The sequence below is a fragment of the Alligator sinensis genome, unplaced genomic scaffold, assembly GCF_000455745.1.
Source record: "Alligator sinensis unplaced genomic scaffold, ASM45574v1 scaffold29_1, whole genome shotgun sequence".
Taxonomy (NCBI): Eukaryota; Metazoa; Chordata; order Crocodylia; family Alligatoridae; genus Alligator; species Alligator sinensis.
Window position 1 is genome coordinate 2996116 of NW_005841933.1, and position 24075 is coordinate 3020190.

General features: G+C 42.0%; 1 protein-coding gene across 13 annotated transcripts in view; it reads right to left on the bottom strand.

The window, feature by feature from the left end:
- The window catches only part of WIPF3 (WAS/WASL interacting protein family member 3), a 68605-nt gene that overhangs the window by 16906 nt on the left and 27624 nt on the right, over window positions 1–24075 (bottom strand). For 12 of the 13 annotated variants that reach the window (XR_003093055.1, XR_003093056.1, XM_025198963.1 and 9 more), the window contains one exon: window positions 19354–19494. Coding sequence is in view for 10 of the 13 variants with exons in the window: in XM_025198963.1 (XP_025054748.1) it covers window positions 19354–19437 (84 nt within the window). In the remaining 3 variants the exon portion in view is untranslated. Of the gene's footprint in view, window positions 1–724; window positions 866–19353; window positions 19495–24075 lie in introns of those variants that run through there. The other variant, XM_025198968.1, reaches the window with a different exon arrangement.

The window sequence follows — 24075 nt, forward strand, 5'->3', positions numbered from 1 at the left end:
AAAGTTGTAATAGGTAAAGCAGCTGTCATCTTGGAACTCTTCTGTTATTGTGTCTTGAATTATATATTCTTGCAATTCACATGACACACCTGTAAATTAAGAGGTGTCTATTAATTGCATTTAATTTCATCTGGAAAAATTCATTAAGTTTGACATCTGGTATGTGAGCTACCAAAGCTGCCAGACTTCTTTGCTTTATCTGGTAATTCCAACATGAACTTTAATTTTAATTGCTTTATGAAAGGGGGATTTCATGAGTCTTTTGAGAACAAAATCTGCTTTTTTTCCTGTTTTACTCTTTCTCCTTTAAGAACACTTAATAATGATGGCATAAAATAGTATGAAAACCTAGCCTGATCACAACATAGCATCTTGTATTTAAATTATATCACAAGTCGGTAATTTGTACTGTGTTGAGTTCCTCAGTATTAGAATTTATGCCAGTTTCAGCAGATTGCTTTAAATCCATTACATTAGAGCAGCTTTTCCAGTTTTATAAATGTAACCAGAAAGTAATAGCTTTCGGTATGATCATAAAATTAAAATCAGAGATGCTGGTTATTTTAAAATCTGGAATTGTATGCAATGCCACAATAGAAACATGCTCTGCTGGCAAATTCTTTGAAACCAAGTTTCTTTGAACAGATACAAGAAAGCAAAATTGAGATTTCCAAACCCAGTGGGGCAGTTAGGCACAGGACAGTTCTATAACAAGGCTGTTTACCTTCTAATTGGTATGGGGCTGCATGCCCCATGAGTTGCACCAGTGGGAATCGCACACCATGTGGGCCATGGGTTCTCCAGACTGCACACTACCATCAATGCTGTACCTAGACTCCTGGTGGCTCCAGGCAAACTTTTAGTATCAGGCCCCTCTTCGCCAGAGATAATGATAATAAAAATAATAATTGGCCTTGTTGCAAAAGTCTTTATCACATCTGTGGTATCAATGCCTTTAAATAGTTCATTCTCAATTGATAACATTGCCAGTCCTGGAAATGCACAATATTAAAACTTTTCGTTTTGCAATTGTAATTTTTTTTTCATTTTCAGGCCCCCTTTCTGTGACCCCACCAGTTTGACAGAGCATCTTGAAACAAGCCCTTAATATCCAGGTTAATAATCATAGTTAATAATTGAAAGTTACCTTCACAATAAATTTTAGCAGCATAAGATTGTTGCACCTGAATTTTATATTTATTTTGGCTTATCAACACTCCCCCCTTCTCCCCACCCCTCCCATCTGAGATGATCTGAAAGGGAAGTAAGTTTGGAAACATCTAGCATTCACTAAATTACTCTGTTCCATACATACTACTGATTTAAAATAATAAAATAATTTAGGTTTGTATTTTTTGTTTAGGTTTATTCCAGGGTTACCCGAAATAATTGCCTGCCCCTGGTTTATTCCCATAAAAACTTTTTAAAGAAAAGCTTAATCATACATGCCCACTAGGTGGCAACCTAAGGTGATAATTATGCCAAATACATTCCTGTTATCTGATGTAAAAATCCAAGTTAACTTTGCAACTATACTATGAGCATATTATTCAAGAGGATGTTAGAAACATACATTTGTTTTTATATGGTAGCCTTTGTTATGTAACAGTGGTGCTTTAAATAACATTTAATGTACAAACAAGACACAAGTCTAGTTATCAAAGCTCTGAACAGCTGACCTGGCATAAGTAGCACTCTGGCATATATTAACTAGGATTTATTCCAGGCACTTTTCCTTCAGAAATTCACAATACTCACTGCGAAAAATGGACGAAACATAACTGGAGCAAATATGACCTGTTTCTGAATAAAAGTTTTCTTCAGCACCTTGAAGCTTATTTTTCCCAACTCCCAGTAATGACTGCGCAGTAGCACAGCAATTAGGACCTGAGCAGGACTGTTAGGTTTAAAATTAGATCCAACAGCTGCGTTCTTCTTTCTGGGTTCAAGTGTCCATTCATTATGCTGACTACCCCCCTCTGCCTGCCTGCTCCATACCTGTGAGCAGGTAAGGTATTGGAATAAACAGAGTCCTAATAACTTGTGTACAACAGATATACTTGCAAATTACATTTTTGCCAAAAGTGACTCCTGATACAGCATCTCTCTAACAAAGGGAACAACTTTTTTTTTTTTTATATTACAAAAAGAAGGAATGCTTCATTCTGAAATACCTTATTTACTTTTAGAAGGTAGGTGGGTTGAAATATCTACTTAAAAATATACACCCCCTCCTAGTCTTCTAGCTGCTTTTCCTCTTATATGTCAAGATTATAATCTATGGCCAGACTGGTTGATGCATCAGGCGATTGATTAGGCTGCTGAGCAGCTTGTTAGGGATTCTCTTTTTTCATTACAAAGTGAACACGGTCTGGGGTGTTCATCTGGGTGTCCATTGCCTGGTTGTAGACCAGTCAGACCTCTCCAATGGATTTCTTGTTTACAGTATTCCCCATACCTCCACCATTTGCAACACATTACTGGTAAAGAAGTGTCGGTTCCCTTTAGCACAAATATCCAGCACATTCATTCACTGGTAGTCTGCTGGCCTTGATTATCACAAAATACTCATCAAATATATGACTGTACGTTGAAAAGAAAATCTCCTTCAAAACAGTTAGCTGCAAGCACACTTTTCAAGCATCCCTTTCAGGACCTGTTCATGTATCTGTTAAGGATGCAAAATTAGCTAGGGATTCATGACTCTATTATACTGGCAAAATACCAAAACAGAACCAAAAAATGCTTGAAGGAACAGGCAGAGTCAAAACACAAAATGAACTCTTCACTGGAGTTAAACTTTTACCTAAATATAAATATATAAGAATGTTTTAAGCAGAAAGATAAAGACCTGTTTTACTTGGAGGTCACAGTGGGACCAGAGCTGCAATACAAAATATGTCATTCTTCCAGAGCACTGTCCTTCACCAACAGAGAAGCTACATTTATTTACAGACTGGGAAACATCTCAATGCTTCACAGAAAATCCAAAAGGGAGCAGATGAAAATATGAGGATCATTTGTTTTACTAAATGCCAGAGATGCCTAAGGTAGTGTAGAATGAAATTAAATTCCATTTACTTGCCTTTCCTGAATCAAAATGTGAATGAATGGTGGGTTCTCATTTCCTTGGTAACCACCAGATTATTGTTCTGTTGTTTTGCACAAGAAGAATGTCATGTTAAATAACCGCTTATGTTTTGTTTTAACACAAATGGAATAAGTCACTCATGCAGTGACCCAAATGTAAAAAAAAAAAAAAAAAAGTCCTCTCAATAATCTTCACCGTATTTTTGCCTTTCGTGCTCCTAAAATTATGCCTTTTAAAAAAACTATACCAAGAGCATATGCTGAATGGATTAAAAACTGGCTAAAGGACAATCTCAGAAAGTACTTGCCAATAGGTAGTGTTTTTAGAGAGGTGTCACAGACATTGGTCTTAGGTCTTTTGTTAATGAAAAGCAATCTGAAAGTAAATATTTAAAAATCTCTGCTGATAAAATCCATGGAGGACACAGATTGGCAGAGTGGTAAGTAATTGGAAGGACAATACAGGCATATGGAATGATCTGGATCGCTTGGTAATCTAGGTATACTAAAAATAATGCATTTTATTACAGTCAAAGGCAGTGTTATGAACATCTAGGATGAAAGAAGGCAGGTCTCAGCTGTAGGATGGATAACCCTATGCTGGAATGCAACAACTGAATCTGAATTAGGGTTTATAGTGAGCAAGCAGATTGACAAACACAGTGTTGTGCTGAAGTGAAGGGGAAATCCCTGGAAGAATAAACAGACCCATTTAAGCAAATAGCATCACCAGAATGAAGCCCCTCTCTCTTCTGGATGTTCTTCCATAGTCAGTTTTGTAGTTAGGGCTGTCAGAATAATTAATTTTTTTGGTGCAGCAGAATTAAAATAGGTGAAACAATACCTGTGGCTTTGATCCAAACAAATTTAACATTTTTCCTCCTTCACTGAAAAAAGAAAAACATTTATTGGGCATACAACATTTCATTTTGGTCACTCATATGAAAATAAGAAAAAATGATGGGTGAGTTTCACAGAACTGATGTTTTTCCTTTATCCAGCCTGGGGGTTAGCATGCAGGATGTGGGAAAACCCACTTTGTTTCCCTCCTCCATGTGAAGGGATCTGAACCCAGTCTACAAGGAGAGTGGCCCATCTGTTGTGCTTTTTACAGTATGGTGGAGAGAGTTGCTCTCAATCTCTCTTGCTGATGCAGTTGCACTTTGTATAAATTAAACATTCACAGGAGCACAAACTGGAAGCTAAGTATCCATACTTGCTCTTTGCCTCAATGAATATTTATATTTTATGCAACAATGAAACAGCTCCTACAAAAGAAACTCAGGAAATCTACATCAGAATACTATATACATCCTGCTGCTTAATGCACACAGAGATGCGAGTTCAAATTCTCTTGGGAAGAAGAGAAACTAAATCTGGGTCTCACACTGTGAATGAGTGCTCTAACTCCTGACCTAAGGGAGACAAATAAGTTCCAAAGCTACTTCCTTCAGCAGCTCTGTGACCCTAACCTCAAGTTTCTTTTTCCAGATGAAAAATTCTGTGAATTCAAGTTGAATTTGTGAATAGGTTAGGGATAATCAAATATCACAATTTTTTTTTATGAACTTGCTCTTTACCATTTTTTTCACCCAGTTCTAGCTATAAAAACAACAAGGGTCTTACTTCTTTTCTTTTCTAGATGAAAAAAAGTGGGTAAGATTCAGAGCCACCTTGAGTCACAAGGCTTTCCAATAAGAGCGGCCTACCATTAGCTACTTAAAACCTTCAGTTTAGATGAAAATTGACCAATTGATTAAAGATATTGTCTAATGGGCAACAGTCCAGCCCATTAAGGGATCTATAAAGAAAGATTGGTATTTTGAACAGATGACGAATTTTATGGGCCCCACTATCAAAGACCAAATCTGAGCAGGAAGCAGAAGACAAAGGTAGCAGGGCAGGGAGATAAACAAGTACTGAAATGAGTGATAGAGCACCTGCAAATGAATTGCCCTCAACCTCAGACCCACAGTCCTAGGTGCCTGCTGCTGCCCTGATTCTCAACCAGGGTTCCAGGCCATCAGGATGCCACAAGATTTTGAAGGGTGCCATGAGGTGCAAGAAGATGAGCATGTGAGGTGATAAGGCCAGTCTTTGCCTAACTGTTGCCCTGTCCCCACTACCCAGCTTCGCTGTTAGGAGCTAAGCACTGTAATAAATTAATTAGTTTTTGAAATGGGGTGCTGCTCAACGTACAAAAGTTGCAGAGGGGTGCCTGGAGCTAGATGAGGGGAGCCTCAAGTCCAAAAAGGTTGAGAACCACTACTAGCACCATGCAGCCTATGACTCTAAAAGGACCGAGGCATGCAGCAGAGACTTGGCCTTCATGGTTTTTCTTGGTTTAATTAACAGGTTCTAAAGATGTGTCGAAAATGTATAATTAGGAGCCCTGAGAAAGAAATGCAAATCTAGGTTGTAGGTAACTTTTGTTGAAATGTGCCCCTTCGATTTTTTCCAGTTAACGTTCAAATCAAAATGCAGGTGGGAACGTTTGATGATATTCTAACAGACACTTTATCTAACAGACAGTGCACTCTATTACTATATTGGGCTTATCGAAGTGAAACCTGCACTAGTATGTACAGGGGAATGAGCTCTCCCGGAACAGTATTCAGCATCTTGATCATTCTTCATTCAGTTCCCAAGGGAGGGCAAATGTGACAAGATAATGAAGATCAACAGATGGCTCTAGGATCAGCTCTTCAAGGAAGGCTTGGGGATGTTCAGTCATTGGGAAACAATCACATGGAGTACTTTTCTCATTGGGTGAATCCCACCTGAGTATAATACAGACATTTTGGGATCAAGGTCACACGATTAAGTAGTAAGAAAGGAAGAGAAAATTCTGGAAGACTCATGTAATTGCCAATGCCTGGATGCAGTGCACAGAAAATTGATAAATAAGGATACAGCAATCAATACATTAATACTAGTGGGTCAGAGAAAAACAAAGCAAAGAAAAACACTGATGTCATCAGCAACAACAGTCAGGTAGGTGATACAACTGGTGAAAAGACTGTCTAATCAGGTTAAGGAATTGGGTGTGGATATTAAGGCTACTGGCTGATAGAATAATAGAAAATTAGGGTTGGAAGGGAGCTCAGGAGGTCATCTAGTCCAACTCCCTGCTCAAAGCAGATCATTCCCAACTAGATCATTACAGCCAGGGCTTTGTCAAGCTGGGCCTTAAGAACTCTGAAGGATGGAGATTCCACAACCTCTCTAGGTAACCTGTTCCAGTGCTTCACCACCCTTCTAGTGAGAAAGTTCTTCCTAATATCTAACCTAAACTTCCCTTACTGCAACTTGAGACTGCCACCACTGAGAACAGTCTAACTCCATCCTCTATGGAACCACCCCCGCCATTCAGGTAGCTAAAGCTTGCTATCAAATCCCGCCCCATCCCCTATCTTCTCTTGTGCAGGCTAAAACCCAGTTCCCTCAGCCTCTCCTCATGAGACATGTGCCCCAGCCCCCTAACCATTTTTTGTTGCTCTTTGCTGGACTCTCTTGAACTTGTCCACATCCTTTCTATAGTGGGGGGGCCCAAAACTGGGCACGGTACTTCAGATGTGGCCTCACCAGTGCAGAATTGAGCGGAATAATTACTTCCCTCAATCTGCTGGCAAGGCTTCTACTATTGCAGCCCAGTATGCTGTTAGCCTTCTTGGCAGAGCTGTCCCTAGGTGTGTGGGGGGCCTGGGGCATATCAGCCTGCGTGGGGCCTGAGGGGCGAGTGGCTGGAGCCAGCAGCGCTTGGTGGTGGCAGTGGCAGAGCCAGTGGCACTCAGCAGCAGCAGTGCATGGCACCCACGGGGGGGCCTACGTGGCACTGACCACGGAGCCCCCCAAAACTTGGGGTTTGGGTCAGTCTCCCCAGTTCACACCCCCTAGGGACAGCCCTGCTTCTTGGCAACAAGGGCACACTGCTGAGTCATATCCATCTTATTGTTCACTATAACCCCCCGGTCCTTTGCTGCAGAGCTGCTGCTTAGCCAGTTACTCCCCAAACTGTATTGCTGCATGGGAATCTTCTATCCTAAGTGCAAGACTTTGCACTTGTCCTTGTTGAACCTCATGAGATTTCTTTTGGCCTAATTCTTCAATTTGTCCAAGTCACTCTGAATCCTACCCCTCCTCTCCAGTATATATACTACTCCCCACAGCATGGTGTCATCCATGAACTTGCTGAGGATGCAATCCATCTCATCTTGCAGATTAATGAAAATATTGAAAAAACTGGCCCCAGGACTGACCCCTGGGGCACTCCACTTGATACCAGCAGCCACCTAGACATTGAGCCCAACAATCCAGCCAGCTTTCTATCCACCTTACAGTCCATTCATCCAACCCACACTTCCTCAGTTTGCTTGTAAGAATGCTGTGGGGGATGGTGTGAAAAACCTTGCTAAAGTCAATGTATATTATGTCCACTGCTTTCCCCGCAACCACAGAGCCAGTTATCTCATCATAGAAGGCAATCAGATTGGTCAGGCATGACTTGCCCTTGGTAAATGCATGCTGACTATTCCTAATCACCTCCTCCCCCACCAAGTGCTTAGAAATGGATTATTTGAGGACCTGCTCCATGATTTTTCTGGGGACTGAGGTGAGGCTGACTGGTCTGTAGTTCCCTGGATCCTCCTTCTTCCCTTTCTTAAAGATGGGCACTATATTTGCCCTTTTCCAGTTATATGGGACCTCCCTTGATAGCCACAAGTTTTCAAAGATAGTGGCCAGTGGCTCTGCAATCACATCAGCCAACTCCCTCAGCAACCTTGGATGTATTGCCCCATGGACTTGTGCATGTCCAATGTTTCTAAACACAGGTTTCCCTTGCTTTATGCTATACATGCATTCCTGGAAAATGGCACATAACTTGAATTTGCATAAAGGGAACCCACTTTACAATTAAACAAATAGGGATATGTTCCAAGACTTTGACTGTACTGACCTCCAGATCCATTTCTACCATTTTTACAACACAATTTTGGTATGCACCAACAGCAGACAATGCAAACAAGCACAGGGTGGTGGTGAATGTTAAGTTGGTGTGAAGAGAGGGTGGTGAAAGGTGTTAGTGTTAGCAAAGTTCTCTTGCACTTCACTGAGGGACCAGGGGGAGGGGGAGGAGATAAGCTAGTGGGATGCTTAGAAACCATAATGGCCACTACAGAAACACTTGTCGCAGATAATTAAGCAAGGAGCACAGATCCACACAGAAGACTATATTTTGGTGCGTGTCTCTCCCACAATGCACCGCACAAAGCAGCTGACTGGGGGCTTCCACTACACTGATTACATAAAAGTGAATTTACCTTGCATATAACAAATTTTTGGTATAAAAAGGATCATCACATAAGAGCAAATTCGCACATACAGAACCTGCATAAAGCAAGGGAAACCTGTGGTCCCTAACCTGTTCTTTCACCACTGAGAGTTGCTCACTCCTTCCCAAACTGTGCTACCCAGTGCAGTAGTCTGGGAGTTGACCTTGCCTATGAAGACCAAGTTAAAAAGGCACTGAGCACATCAGCCATTTCTGCGTCATCTGTCGCTAAGTTACCTTCCCCATTCAGTAAAAGACCCACACTTTCTCTGACCTTTCTCTTGTTGCAAACATAGTTGTAGAAACTAGGGGTATGTAAAGTGGGCAGTATTCGATTCGAATTTGGCCTGATTCAGGGGACAGTGATTCAATTAGCTGATTTGCATCATGGTCCCGATTTGATTCAGCTGAATCTGAAGATTGGATTCTGATTCAGAGAATCAGTGATTCGGCCATAGACACAGCTTTATACCTTTTCTCTATGTACCTCAAGGTACCAGGCATGGCTCGCGAATGCTGAGGTGGTGGGACAGATGGAGCGTCCCAAGAGAGCACAGGGGGAGTGGGAAGCATCCCCTGCATGCTCGATGGTGGATCTGGAAGTACTTCTGGTTCACTTCTGGGTCCGCTGCCAGGTGATCCCCAACATGCCCCCGCAGCTCAGCAATCGACCACTTTCAGGTCTGCCACTGAGTGCATGGGGGACCTCCTGTGGGACGCTCCATCCGCCCAACCATCTCAGCGTTCACGACCCCCGCCTGGTACGTCGAGGTGCATAGAAAAAAAAAACATATAAAGCTGTGTCTATGTCCAAATCGTTAAATCTCTCCAAAACGAATTAGAGGCTGCCGATTCAATTTGGAGAGATTAAAGGGTCTCCCAATTCAATTTGGATTTGGTGATTCGGCTCCTAGACACCTTTCCCCCCCTCAGAGTGGCCTCCCAGGGGATCTTGCCCATCAGTTCCCAAAGGGAGTCTAAGTCTGCTACTCTGAAGTCCAGGGTCCATACTCTGCTGCTCACCTTTCTTCCTTATGTCAGGATCCTGAACCCAATCACCTCACGGTCACTGCTGGCCAACTTACCATCCACTTCTACATCCCACACCAATTCTTTCCTATGTGTTCATTTGAAGGTGTGATAGAATCTAATCCACCATCCCAATAACTGCATGTTCTGCCATGCATGTGTGGTATGGCAAGAAGTGCAATTTACGGACTGGGGATTGGGTCATGAACCACAGCTCCCTCCACACCAACAAGTTGAAACACAATCAGGTGATGGTCAGTTGGGGCCAGGGACTGAACCAGGATATAGAATTGGCCCCAGGGAGGTCACCAGCTGGAGGGCACACACATTCACTCATTCATGGGCACAGGGACCCTGGGATTGGGCTTCTGCAGCCTGATCCCAGGGTTTGTGTGTGCCAGGACCTATAAAACTACAGGAACTTAAGAAAACCACATGTGCATTTCAGCTGACACTTGGCTGAGTGTCAGGATCTGTTACAGTCCAGCCCCAACCAGTCATATGCTCAACTTAAGGCATGATACAAATAAGCCAAAGTTTTTACATGTACAATGTATAACAACTTTGTGGTTTGTTTACTGTATTATCACGCCTTAAACTGACTTCAACATGTGGCTAGGTTATGACCACACTTATTCAATTCCAAGATGAGACAAAAAGCCCATCATCTTGTAATTGAGTACAAGGTAGTGGGGCGGTCAGGCAGGCAGCTGCTGTGGGTCCAGTGTCAGCTCTGGCCCTGACCCAAGCTGAAGCCACAGCTGCTGCCTGCCCCCCCTGTTGCCTCTGCCCCTCCCCACACCTCTCTTCTCCCATAGCTTCTGCCATACTTCCCCACTTCCCCTGTCATTTACCCCTGCCCCAGCATAGAGTGCAGCTCCAGCCCAGCTTGGTAGCAGCAGCAATGACAGCTCTGGCTGCACTCCAGTGCCACTATGCCACTGCCTCTGGAGTGGGGACAGAGCCTCTCAGCACCAGAGTAAGGATAAGTGAGAAGAGGTGGGGAAGAGGGAGAGAAGGGCCAAGGCAATGGGATGGCAGACACAAAAGGGAGCAAGCTGCTTGATCTCCCCCCGCCACTACTTCTCCCACCACCTGCCCCCCACTGCAGCGGGGGGGGGGGGGGGGGGGGGGGGGAGGAATTTAAGACAGCCCTCCAATAATTAGATTCTACAAACGGAAAATTATAACAAACGTATAATTTTTCTATGTCTAGAATGTAATAAGGGGGGGGCAGTCATTTTGAATTTGGGTAAATATGGTACTTTAGGCATGATTAGCTGGTTAATCACGTCTTAAATGTAGCATGTCTTGGGGGCCTGAGAATCAACTGAAATATTTGTATACAAAGAGCCTTGGCAACAAAATGGAAGAACTCAGAACTACTAGTACAGAATGCAAAACCAAATAATAGGGTGAAATGGTAATGGTTGTGCATTGAAGGGTATGTGATTGAAATGGTAATGATTGTGCATTGAAGGGTATGTGCTGTTCAGAAAAGATAGAAATGAAAGTAAAAGTGGGAAGGTCAACTATTTGCATGAAAGCTCTGTTTATACTATTGAAAGGGTCTAAAATGAGAAGTCATTCTGACATCAGTGGGATTCCACCTATGCTGTCAAAGGCAGGAACAGATCAGTGCCACCTCTTACATTTCTGTTCTATAACACCACTGGAAAGTAATTAATCCTTGTCATTTAGTTTACCTGTATAAACACAACAATCACATGTTCTTTCAGAGAGTTAAGCACTAGCTATGCAAGGAACTGACATCAAACAAAAACAAATGGTCTTTCAGATGGAACCTACATGAGGACACATGCCAATAGTTCCTGGCAACTTATTTTCCTCTTGTTCCAAAAGAGAGCTACAGTTCTGCAATTTTATCTCTGCCCAGCAAATAATTATCAACTATGATCTAAGTATTAATCATGCAGGAAACTCTGTAATCCGATTCTCCCAGATTTAAAAGGTCAGGCAACACGCATCTCATAAACAGAGTCAATGCTAGACTTATTCCTAAAATTCCCACCACTGCAGTACTGTGCAAGAGCTATCAGCAGGTTAACTTCTTTTTCAACCCTGAGCAGAGGTGATCACTAGACAACAAAGTGGTTAAATCCGTACAGCCATGCAGGATGTGAGATGCACTGCCTTCACTAGCACTCTCACTATTATCACTCTTAAGAGATGCACTAGTATCAATGGTAGAGCATCGAAAAATAACAACGTAGAAAGAGGATTTTTCCATTTGCTGCTTTAATCCACCATTTGCTTCATTACTACCCCCTCCCACCAGGGAAATCCTTCCTGTTACATTGGCACTGCACAGTCAAATGGTAATATGTAGGGGTGTGCGAAGCGATTCAGATTTGGCCGAATTCAGAGGACAGTGATTTGATTTGCTGATTTGGATCACTGTCCCGATTTGATTTGGCTGAATCTTAATCTGAAGATTCGATTCTGATTTGGACAATCAGCGATTCGGCCATAGACACTGCTTTATATATTTTTTCTACATACCTTGTGGTACTAGGCACGGCTCGTGAACACTGAGATGGTGGGGCAGAAGGACCATTCCACAGGAGCGCGGGGGATCCTGGGTGTACTTCCAATCTACTTCCAGGTCCGCTGCTAAGCATGTGGGGAACCCTGGGTGCCCCTCCAGACCCAGGAGGTACCAACTGCTGAGCCAGTGGGTAGTGGAGGGACACCCACCTTGCACTCTACAGTGGACCCAGAAGTGGACTGGAAATACTTCTGGTCCATTTCCACATATGCCACAGAGCATGCGGGGGACTCCCCCACACTCCTGTGGGACACTCCACCCACCCCACCATTTCATCGTTCATAAGCCACGCCTGGTACCTTGAGGTATGCAGAAAAATTATATAAAGCTGTGTCTATGGCCGAATCATTGACTCTCTCCAAAGCAAATCAGAGAGATTAATGGGCCTCTTAATTCAGTTCCTATTCAGAGATCTGGGCCCCGAGTCAGGCCGAATCAAATCAGTGAAACGAACTTCGCACAGCTCTAGTAATATGTGCATCTCATTTACAGTTTTGGTCAGCCTGGCAACAAATAGAATTATTTGTTCTGTTTTCCAACTTAGATTTAGGCATCTAAGTCCATTTTCATGCTTATAAATACAAGCAAGTGCCAAATATCTATTGAGTGTGAGTACCTAAATATTTGGGTTTGAATAATTCTGTATAAAGGGCCATGCTTCATACAAGTAGCAGTACAGGGCACCATGATGGTGATAACATAAAACTCAGGAGCACTGCTAAACTCAAGCGTCTAAAAAAATGAATGAAATCTTAAGGTCACAATATTGATTTTTTTTTTTAATCTTATGAGCTTTAAAACTTTTATTTAGCTTCTAGTTTCTCAGCTTATTGAGCTCACATTTTCAAGGTCTCCTCTACCACCATGAGTGCTAGATTATTTTTTTTTTTGGTGAAAGCTGAGATTCTCATGAAACAAAAACGATTGTAGGAGCTGACAAGGTTATTTAGGTAAATGTGATATCCACAGACGGCCCCCCAGGTCCTTTTCTGCAGAGCTGCTGCTTGTCCAGTCAATCTCCAACCTACACTGGTACATGGGATTGTTCTATCATAAGTGCAAAACTTTGCACTTCTCCTTATTGAACCTCATGAAATTTCTTTTGGTCCAATCCTCCAATTTCCGTAGGTCTTAAGCTGACAAATGTTGCGTGGATGCTTAAGGACAAATCAAATAAAATCTCATGACTATATGCCAAAATAAGACTTGCTCTCTGGTTTCAAAGCTATTAGAGCAGACTTGATTCTTTTTTCCTCTCTGTAACAAGAAATAGACATTTTCGTAAAATTTTAAGTGAGAGCTAAAGCTTTTATATAATTATCTTAAAAACTGGGGTTTAAAGAAAACCACCAGATACTGCAAGACTCACTCTCATATCAAGATACACGAGACTGATCTCTCTCTCTCTCTCATAGAGAGAGAGAGAGAGAGAGAGAGAGGGAGGGAGGGAGGGGGGGGAGAGAGGGGGAGAGAGAGAGATCAGTCTTCAAAAGAATTAGAACGCAAGAAACAAATGCCTCTAACGAAATCTGATCCTCCTAGTATTAATGCTCTGTCACTGCTTTATGGGAAACACAGGTTTGATTCCATCCATAATTTCCTCCCCTGCCTCGGTTGAAGGAGATATGGAAGCACAGGAACAGTTCCGGGGTCATCAAAAGAGGGAAAAGCAGTCCTGCCCATCACCAAAGAACCCTCTGTGGTCAGGTAAGTTACCATAGTAAGTGTCCAAAACCATCTCTGCAGGTGAAAGAAGCATACTTCTTTTTCTGCTTGGTTTCTTATCTTTCAGTCTCACTGCAGACAGTTCCAGCATTACCAAGTATAAAATCAAGAAAATATACAACCACTTAAAGCCAGAATTAATTTTCTTCTGCTAAGGAAGTTGAGAAAGAAAAGACTGGTATGGGGCAAAAATCTGATACTGGTCCAATCGCCTGTAATCTTAGAACTCTACATCTGACTGAACTGAACAGGATACCACCACTGAAATGCACTGATCTTAAAATGAAGAGTGCAAGCGATTTTAAGATATTCAAAGATATTCATAATCCAGTAAGTGACCATGCTATTCAGCTAAGCTATTTTACATATGCAGTTTATTTTCTAAACAAATCAAAATTATGAGCACAAAAAATTCATGTACTTCAGTAAAATGTAGCTTTCTTGAGTTTCTTAAATAGGGTTAACAAGGTTTATGCTGATAAAACACAGCAACTGAATGAAAGAGAAGAAGGAAAAAAATCCCTTGCTACAGGCAACAGTTGGTGTTTCCTTAATGCTAGAAATTCTAATCTCAGTGTAAATTATGCATTTATCAGTGTTATATAGAGAGGACTTGTTCCTCTGAAGTATTTTTTTATTGCAAGAGTAGAAAGTAAGGGTATAATATAAACTAAACAAATCAATAGACATTTTGTATGTTCCCCAGCTCTTGAAATATTTCCTTATTTTATTTAGGAAGAATAAGGAACAGATAAAATCAATCCATGTGATAGTTTGCACTTAGTATTATTTCAAAGATTACGTTTCACTAACTAAAGGCATTTCTAGGGCAAGAACAATTTTTACAATGGTTTGAACATGATAATGGGCCAAATAGTCTCCTGGGGTAATTCTATTAGCTTTGATTATTTGACCACTGTGACTTTTCAGTTCATTTCCATCCTGAGACTTCATTATATGGAATAACATTGATTCAGAAGGAGATTAGAAATACTTGCTTAAACTCCAGAAATGTATGAATCATTAAGCAAACATCAGCTGTGAATAAGAACCTCCAGCAGGCCTAGTACATATACCACACTTCTTAAAATACTGATATTTTAATAGATGCCGATTGAACATAATATCAGAAAGTCATGCCTATAGACAGTTGCAGCAGGACAGTGAAACAACTGCCATTAAAATTTACACATATATAGTGGACTATCAAAGCCAAATACTTAATCTTGTTCCTCTCTTGGGAGTTTAACAATCACACATTTTACAGTCCTTTCCAGTTCTGGTCTCTGTTTTTGACATGACAACCTTTCCCCAGCCAAATTAAAAGGCACGCACTCCAAGGTGTACAGAGGTTGGACACGGGAGGGAGGAACAAGTGTCCTTAATAGAAAAACAGAAAGATGCTGTTGACTGGAAAGTTTACATGATGCATCTGTTCCAACAAAACTGAGGCACCATAGGACAAATGACCCATGACCTCTTTTCTATAAGAAGGAGCCTGTTTCTGAGATTTTTAAGGCTGCACTTGAAACTAGATACCAGCATTTTCTCTTTCTTGTTACTCTCTCCTCTAAGTTTTATCTTGGGCCACTTCAAATGAGGAATTTGCAGTCTTGCTCAATTAATTCAATTAGTTATATTTACATTTTGACTCAGCCACCTACATCTGCTGCTGCGCATGCCCTCTCCTTCCTCCTTGAAAATCCACTTTAAATGTTTCTTCACACTCAAGCAACCACTAGTGTTTCAGCTGTTAGGCACAGGTGCTTCTTAGCATGTCTTGAATACCATCTCTGTACCATTTCATTATTATCTGTGACATTTTGCCCTGACAGAATTACAGGAAAGGGCAATATAACAATCTAAGCTATGAAGCAAGCAGAACCCAACAATAACTAAAGCATTCATAAAAGAATGTCTTCGAGCTCGAAAGGTTTAAAAACAGTAAAACCAATCTAGTTTTCTTGTATTTCAGAAGCGTAGTTAAAATTGCAAGGGACTCAAGCACAAACAACAGTTCAGGGTGTGGAGAAAGAGAAAGATGGAAAATCTTTGAATATTCTGGCTTATATTAATATCTGTATTGTGGAAAAGTCCAAACTAATCTTAGATATTGATAAACACAGAGAACAGCAGGTAATGTAACAATTATTCCTTCTACCCCAGGCAGGGTATATTGTTGACAGCTGAAGTGACTAGACTAACTTAACATCCCCTAGAAAGTTTTGGTGACATTTTAAAAAATTGGTGAAGCATGATTATTTTAGCTGTACTGCATTTGTAAGGACCCCTTGACTATGTTAGACAAATGATAGGGCAAGTGTGGCACATAAGCTGAAAATCTTAGAGTGTGGATAGTGTCTCAGCAGTCTCCCAAATGCCAGACAGACAAACAAACAAAAAGAACACAGTGGATTTTTGTAAACATACTTTATTCTGAGCCTTTTTACCTCCTCTACCACCAAAAATTGAACCCCACAACCCTGCTGCATTCAGCATTTAATTTACACAGTTTTCTTCCAAATGTAGAGTTACATCTTTATTCTCCTTTGTCTCTGTTTCTTCTTTCCCTTGCTCTTATTCTTTTCTCTTGCATTCAGTCCATTCATGTTAACTCTCCTTGCAGCAAAGGCCATTTCCTTTTCTAGCCTCATCTCCTTGTCCTCATTGATTCTATGACAAATGCCATTTCATTTGATTAGGTGAACAGCCTTATTCTCTGCTGAATTAGCTGATAATACAGGTGGCAGCCAAAGCATACCTATACACCAACAATTCACCTGTTTAATTATCCTGGTACAATTTTTAGAATGAAACACTTATGTAAATTCCCACTCCATATGTGAGACCCTTTAAGATTAATCATTTTCCCATATCCATTATATCCATTTCCTCTTATTTTGGAAGTTACCCTATCAACTTCCTTTAGTGAAAGGGAACAAGACAGCTGAGTAGGTTCATGTACAAAGAGAAATACATGGGGTTAGTACAACTGCATTCTTTCCAAGGGCTGGTCTCCACACAAGCTATAACAGCTGACTGCTTTAGGCTAGTTGGAGGCACCTCTAAACGTATTTTCCTAGAACATTAGGGAGCATCAAAATAACTCACCATTCAGCCTCCAAGAGAAAGAGGCAATACCCTCAGCTCTAACTGGGGGCTGGTCCTTTTTTCTATGTTATATTTAACTGGCCTAATCCTGCTTCAGTACATCTACTGATTTCTCTTGGCAACAGCTGTAGATCCTGTTGGGAAGACAGTATAGCATTGGCTCTGCTAAAAGTGACCTACACCTTTTTGCTATAGGCTTGTCCTTCCAGTTAATTTCAAGGATAGTATCCTTTTTAAAATGCAGTCAGAAATGTTTCTCACCAGGGTAGTGCAGAAGGGGAAAGGTGGCAGAAACAGTGACATAAGCTCCAAAATTAAGTGCACTCATTATGGAACAGGGGTGTAGGTTGTAGCTGTGTTGGTCTAAGTTCTTATATCCACTTTCATCCCCCTTCTCTGTCTTCCCCCCACTCCCCAGCCTGTCTCTCACCCATTGACTCCTCAATCTACATTTTCACTCACTACCTGTCTTGTATGCATACCAAACCAGCCTCTGGCTTCTTTACTTTTCATTCCATCCAGGAATAGCACACACAAACTGCTGAAACTTCCTTAGCCTGACGAAGGGTTTTTGAACCCAAAAGCTTGCTTAATAATTGTTTTCCAACTATTTCAGTTGGTCTAATAAAAGATATCAGATCCACCCAAAGAACCTTGTCTGCCATCGTTATGGAATGCTGCTCTATCCAGTAAGTTCAAGGAAACACTTCAATGCTTCAGAGTCCTGTCTGACACCTGAAAACATTAAGTTTTGAACCTGATTGCCAGCAAATACAAGGAACTTGGGAACATGCAGAAGGTAGCTGCAGTCAGAGCAGACCCTGTTTCCAGATAGTGTTTTTTAACCCAGAAATGTGTTCTGTTACCACAAATTGCTTACATCTTCCCATCCAATGAAAAACAATAACTTTAACTCCAAAGTGGATTAAGTACAGATTTAACTAAGTAAAAATGTTTTTTTAAGTAGAATTTGAATAAAGCAGTAAGCATATGATTCTGCAACAGTGAAAAAAATATTCCCAAGCTGAATCACAGAGGAAGCCTTCATTAAGGGGGATTCTTATTGTCTAGCCAGGTCTACAGAAGCAAAACGCTGATATGAAATGCAAAGTCAAAGTTGGATCCCCAGCTGCAGGGTGTTAGCATGGTTAATGATGTTAATTGGGGAATCCATAACAACTGGCTACAAAAGACTCTTTGCTAGGAAGATATTTTCTAGAGCTGGCATCTGTGTCTTACACCTGCTAGAACTGCTAAAACTGTCCAGCTGTTGCTACAGCTGCTGAGTTTGCTGTTGAAGAATAGAAATGGTAACAGAAATATAAAAGTACTATCAAAACAAATGAGCTTCATCTCCTCTATATACACAGTTGTACCAGCGTAAATAAAGATATCAAGCTTTTGGGGCAAATTAAGTGTGGTATGGCTTTCTTTATCACCAGCACAGACCTGATCACCGTGTGAAACTGATGCAAGAACTCTCCTTAAAACTTGAAGTAGGGAAGGTACACTTTAATTTTTCTTTAGGTGAAGATAAAGTTGGAACATTATCAAATAAAAGACAGACTCTTTCACATGAGAACAAAATGGGCCTGGACGCCAAACTAGAAAACAGACATTCCAAGCTTTGAAGTTTATACTTATGTCAGAATCATTGAGGCAATTCTCAGAAGTATAAGAGGAGTCAACCTCTGTTTCCAAGAGAGTTGGGAACTGTATTGCTACTGAGATAATAGACTAATCTACGCTGCAAGAACTACAAAAGTAGCAGAGTCATGTATGAGTAAATCAAGAGAGATTCTGGCACTTGCAAGTGGATATACAAGATTTCATTCTTTTCAAAATGGTCATAGCTTCAAGGCTAAAGCAGATCATGAACAAGTGACTGCAACATACAAGAAAGCACTCAGATGCATCACCATGGATGCAATAATTACTTCTGAAGGTACCAAAATACAATAACACTGAAAATCTAGCCAAGCATCACCCACTCACTGCAGATATGCTGTCAAGGGCATGTGTTCTACTTGATGACACGCAGCTGGGCAATCTGGGACAGGCTTTAACTGTTCATACTAACATACAAAAGTATATCACGTTGTATCCCCAGGAAGCTGGGATGACCCAGAAAGAAAAGTACCTAAAAATTAAACACAGCAAGCCTAATGCAAACAAAATAAACAAAAGGAGAAATATAGTTTCTCTACCTCTGCATTACCAATATAAAAATGAGCTCTCCTAGATCTGGGAAGCACACCCCCCTTAAATGAGAAAAGGGCAAAAAGTCAATAGAAAAAGCTACAGGTCTTCCTTCTTGCTACAAATACCACACACACACACTCTCTCTCTCTCTCTTAAATAAGTCAATAGAACTACTGCTCTACCTTCTTTCCTCAAATGCTATCCCCTAAATATTTCAGGCTCTGACTGCTGCTGGAGCACTAGATTGGCTAAACTTATCTTGTTGAACCTATTAAAATGAAAAAAGTGGCCTTACCAGAAGTGGCCCTCCAGAAGCAGGTGGTCCTGGTGGTGGGGGTGGTGGAGGGGGAGGAGGTGGTGGTGGTGGCGGCACAGGCATCTGTCCAGTTTCTCACTTCACTCCGTTACAGGAGAGGCTATAGCCAAATTCTCGGTCCTGGAATAAAAAATAACAAGAATGTATTTGCACATTGCAAATGGAGGAATAGACAGATTGTTAGCTCTCAGCAGACTGAAGACTTTTGTACAGTACTGCCTCTAAAGCCACAGTATGAACATCCTCATTACAGCTATCTGATGATAACATTCATCTAAAGAGCAAGCTCAGAGCTGGACAAGTTCCATGAATTCTAAATGTATAGATGCCAACCTGTCCAGCTTCAACTATCAGGCCTTACATTAATCTAGCCCATGGCCTTGAAATGCAATTATGTTGAGAACAAAATTGCAACGGACTAAATATCAAAGCCCTTACTGGGACAAAAACTCCATTGACTTTAATGACAGTTTTGCTGTTCTAAGGAGAGGAAGAACTTTGTAAGATCTGGATTTGGTCCAACATGAAAAAGACATGATTTAATAATAAATGAAGAAATAATTTTCCAGATTAAAGTTTCATTAAGTGTAGTACTACTGCCAAAGGACAGCACATGAAGGCCAAGAAATTTCAAGCATTAAAGTCAGAAATGAACAGTATCAATCTTTTTTTTTTTATCACTTTATTTTCAGAACATGCTGAATAAGAAAAGGCTTCCATGTCTTCTAATAGGGAGGCAGAAAGTAAGAATTTACAATAAAGAACTGTGGGTCCTGGGGGAGCACAATGATTATGGACTGTACAAATAATTATTAATAAATATAGGCTCTAGCTCTCGGTTGATCACAATTCATTTTGGGGTATGTGGCTTCCAACAGTTGCAGTCTGTGAGCATCACTGAGGTACTGTAGACAAGTTCTATTATCATCTCTTAGCAGAAATGGATTATCATATCCCAAAATTCCTAGCTGGCTTCAGTTTAATGGTATAATTGCCTGAAAGACCATGGAGGTTTAGGATACTGCTAAAAGCACTCTCATGAGAGATTAAAACTTGCAGCTCTACCTATTCATAGAATCATAGAAAATAAGGTTTGGAAGGGACCTCAGGAGGTCATTTAGTCTAACCACCAGATCAAAAGCAGGACCACCCCCAACTGTTATTATCCTCTCCAGAAACTACAACTGTAATGTGCTCTTTTGACATTCATGCAGCCTGCCTTTTGAGGTCAGGTGGTTACTAAAAAAGAAAAAGAAAGAAAGAAACATCACTAACATTTCATTTAAATTACATAATGAATCTATAAGAGACTATGAATATATTGAGACCAGATCTTCAATATCAGTATCAAAGAATTCAGCCCTCTACTTTTTTATTGGCAAGTAGAAATTAAATTAAACCAAGTCTTTTAAGTATACACCAATGTAGCAACCCTGCTGTTTCACTAGCAGTACCAACATACTCATCCAGCATGAGTAGGACGGGGAACATGGACTACATGCTGGTTAAGGTAGGTGTTCATTTCAGCATCCAGCTCCTCAGCATAATTCTTTATTAAAACATTTTATTAAAGGAAATGGAACTTGAAAAGCAAACCAGTGAGCTCTGTGTCCACAGCATGCAGTAATTCATTAATGTGTGCATGTACCTGGATGTATGGTCCACTTTCCCATTTGCAAACTTGCTGAGGGCGCAAAGCCAGTCCCAACAGTGGTAGCCCTCCACTAGAAAAATAAATTTGCAAGTGGCTCGCAATAAAGTTTGAGTTGCACAACCTTGTGCCAAATGAAATGGAAAAAATTATGGCATACGAGGGCACTGGGTTTCAGTAAAGAAACAGGAAGCATAAACAGCAGGCAGTTACCAGGTGGCCATGAATAAGATCAGGCCTTTTTAGGCTAGGTTTCAAAGACAAGATTCCAGCATGGAAGTAGGCTGTTGGTGACAGAAGGCCCTGGGAAACAACCTACCAGCATGTGACATAGAGACAACATTTCTATAAGGTTAAAGAACATCTAAAAAACCCAAAGAAGGTGGAGGTCTGTCCACTGAGGATCTGCAGGCCAGTGCTGATTTGCCTACTACAAGAAGGATGGACAAGCAGCATGTGCGTAGGGTCCAAGCAACTTTGTGCCTTTCCTATCAGACAGCTTGTAAGAATTAAGATGGGAATCGCTTGTTCTTTTTCTTGTTGCGACTCTAAGTTTACACCTAGAATAGTCACACATTTTCATTCTACACATTACACTAGTAACATATTTTATAAAGCTAAGAGTACACAAGTGTTTACTAGGCAGCCCCCAAGGGCTAGTGGGGCACCTCCATAAGTTGCCCTAAGTATGGCATACTGAGCATGCTACCCCAAAGAAACTAATGTGCCATGACACCTGGGGTTGCAGCATGGCTGGTTGCAATGTCTACCCCTAGCTCTGAGTTTTCTGGTGATAACAGCCTCGCTACTATTTTACCTCCATTATTTTGCTACACATGAAGCCATTGCTACAGTATGGCTACTTACCTCAATTAAGCCATATAAAAGCATATCTATAAATGGAATTTTACTATCTTCTAGGTCAGGGGCGGGCAAAATGTGTCCCGTGGGCCAGATGCAGCCTGTCAGGCCATTCTATCATGGCTAGACACTAGCCTGGGCCAGCACACTAAGGCAGAGGGGAGGGAGGGGGTTTGAAACCCCTTCCCCATTCACATGGGACCCCAGCCAGGTCTGCTTGGCAGTAGCAGAGCATCCTCTGCCTAGCTTTTCACCAGCCAGATGCTGGCTCAAGTCAGCATGCTGAGACAGAGGGGAGGGGTGGGGGGTTTAAACCCCCTTCCCCACCTGCACGGGACCTAAGCTGAGGTCTGCCTGGCAGGGGCAGTGCAGCCCAGCAGGTTTTTCCCCACTCAACACTTGAGCGGAGACAGGGGCGGTATGGGGAGAGTGGCCAGCTGGGAGTGGAGATAAACCTGTCAGAGACTGCTGCATCCCTGCCAGGCAGACCCTGGCTGGGGTCCAGAACCAGGTCTGCCATCCCCACCCAATTCTCAGCCAGGTGGAGCAAAAGGGCAGGGCTACCAACCCTGCTCCACTGAAGCAGACAGCACAGCCCTGGGCTGCAAAGCATCCTGAGTTGCTGGGGGACTGTGAGTTAACTTGAACCAGGAAGGGGTCTTGGACAGAAGTTCCATAAACTGGTTTAACTTAAATCACTTCAGTCTCATACTACATCCAACCAGGTTTATCTAAAATCAGTTTCAGCCATTTTGGCTATGGATAGAAGTTACACATAAACCAGCTTAAGTGATCAGAAACTGGTTACAGAAGCTCAGTGCACATAAACCAGTTTCAAAATGCCTGAAACTGGTTTTAGATAAATCTGGTTGAATCCTTCTGCTGAGCACCTGTCAGCAGCAACAAGGGCTGGGTGCCATTTAGGGGGTACTAAATATATTATACTTTGGCTTGAGCCTCCACCCAGTTTTTTTAAAACACTACAAACTACAAGACAAAGTTTATAGGTGACACCCTCTTTGTGGGGTTCTTTACCCATACCCAGGCAGTCTGGGATTTGGGACTCACCAAAGGGTAGTTCTGGGGGTCTATGCCCCTATACCTGCCCTTCAGCAATGGGCTGGGAAGGGGGGCCCACACCAGAGAGTCCAATAAACTGCTTTGTGGGTCCACTGCACTGCAGGGAGCTGCTAGAGAGCATAGGTCCTTATGCCAAACAGCCCCTCGTTGCTCCCTGTGAAACTGTAATGCTGATCCTCACTTCCACATGGTGGATTTGAGGGGTGAACTGCAGTCTTCATCAGCAAGTCAAACCCCAAAGTTTTTAGTCCTAATCCCAGCACTTCTGGGGCAAAAAACTGCAAGAACTCAGAGAAAAGCCAGCCAAATAGCGAAAAGGGCCTGACCAGCAACCAGCATCAACCACACTGCATTAGTCAGGACACAGAGCCACAAAAGCAACATATATCAGGCCCAAAATGTGCCCAGTCCAGACATACAGCAAACAAACGTACAGTGGGTCTCAGCAATACAGCCATGCTGAGACACAACTGCTGTAAAACAATAAAAGGGGGACTCAGGCCTATCCTGCACCTGGGCCTGAATATACAACAAAAGAGTGCCAGGCCTACTTGGCATAGGCCTGGAGATATAGTTTGAGCCACACTGCTGGGTTGAGACCTAACAGCTAGGAAACAGCAAAAGCAGGGCCAGGCCTATTTTGGCTTGAGCCTGAACTAGGACTAGTGCCCAACCACAGCACTTGGTTGGGGCATAAACTGCAAAAGGGACAAAAGAAGGCCCAGGCCTATTTCACTGGGCCTGGACTCGGCACCAAGAAGCCAACCCAGCTTATACAGCACTGAGGTCTGAATAAGCCACAAGAAGTGCCAGGGCTTCCCCCTGGCCCAAGTCTGCCAGCTAACATATGGCTGGGGTTCAGCCCCACACTGGTGGGCTGAAATGCAGCAGCTGTGACACAGCAAAAAGGGCCCAGGCTTATGGCCAAAGCCAGAACATGTAGTTTCAGCTATACAGGAAATCCTCGCTATTCACAAATTCACTGTTCACGGATTTGAATATTCGCAGTGCGCTGTGCCAATGGGGTGGGTCGGGGCTAGTGCCGTCACGGCTCCCTCTGGTGCTGCACCGAGCTCCTACCTCTGCGTAAGCAGGCAGGAAGCGCTGCG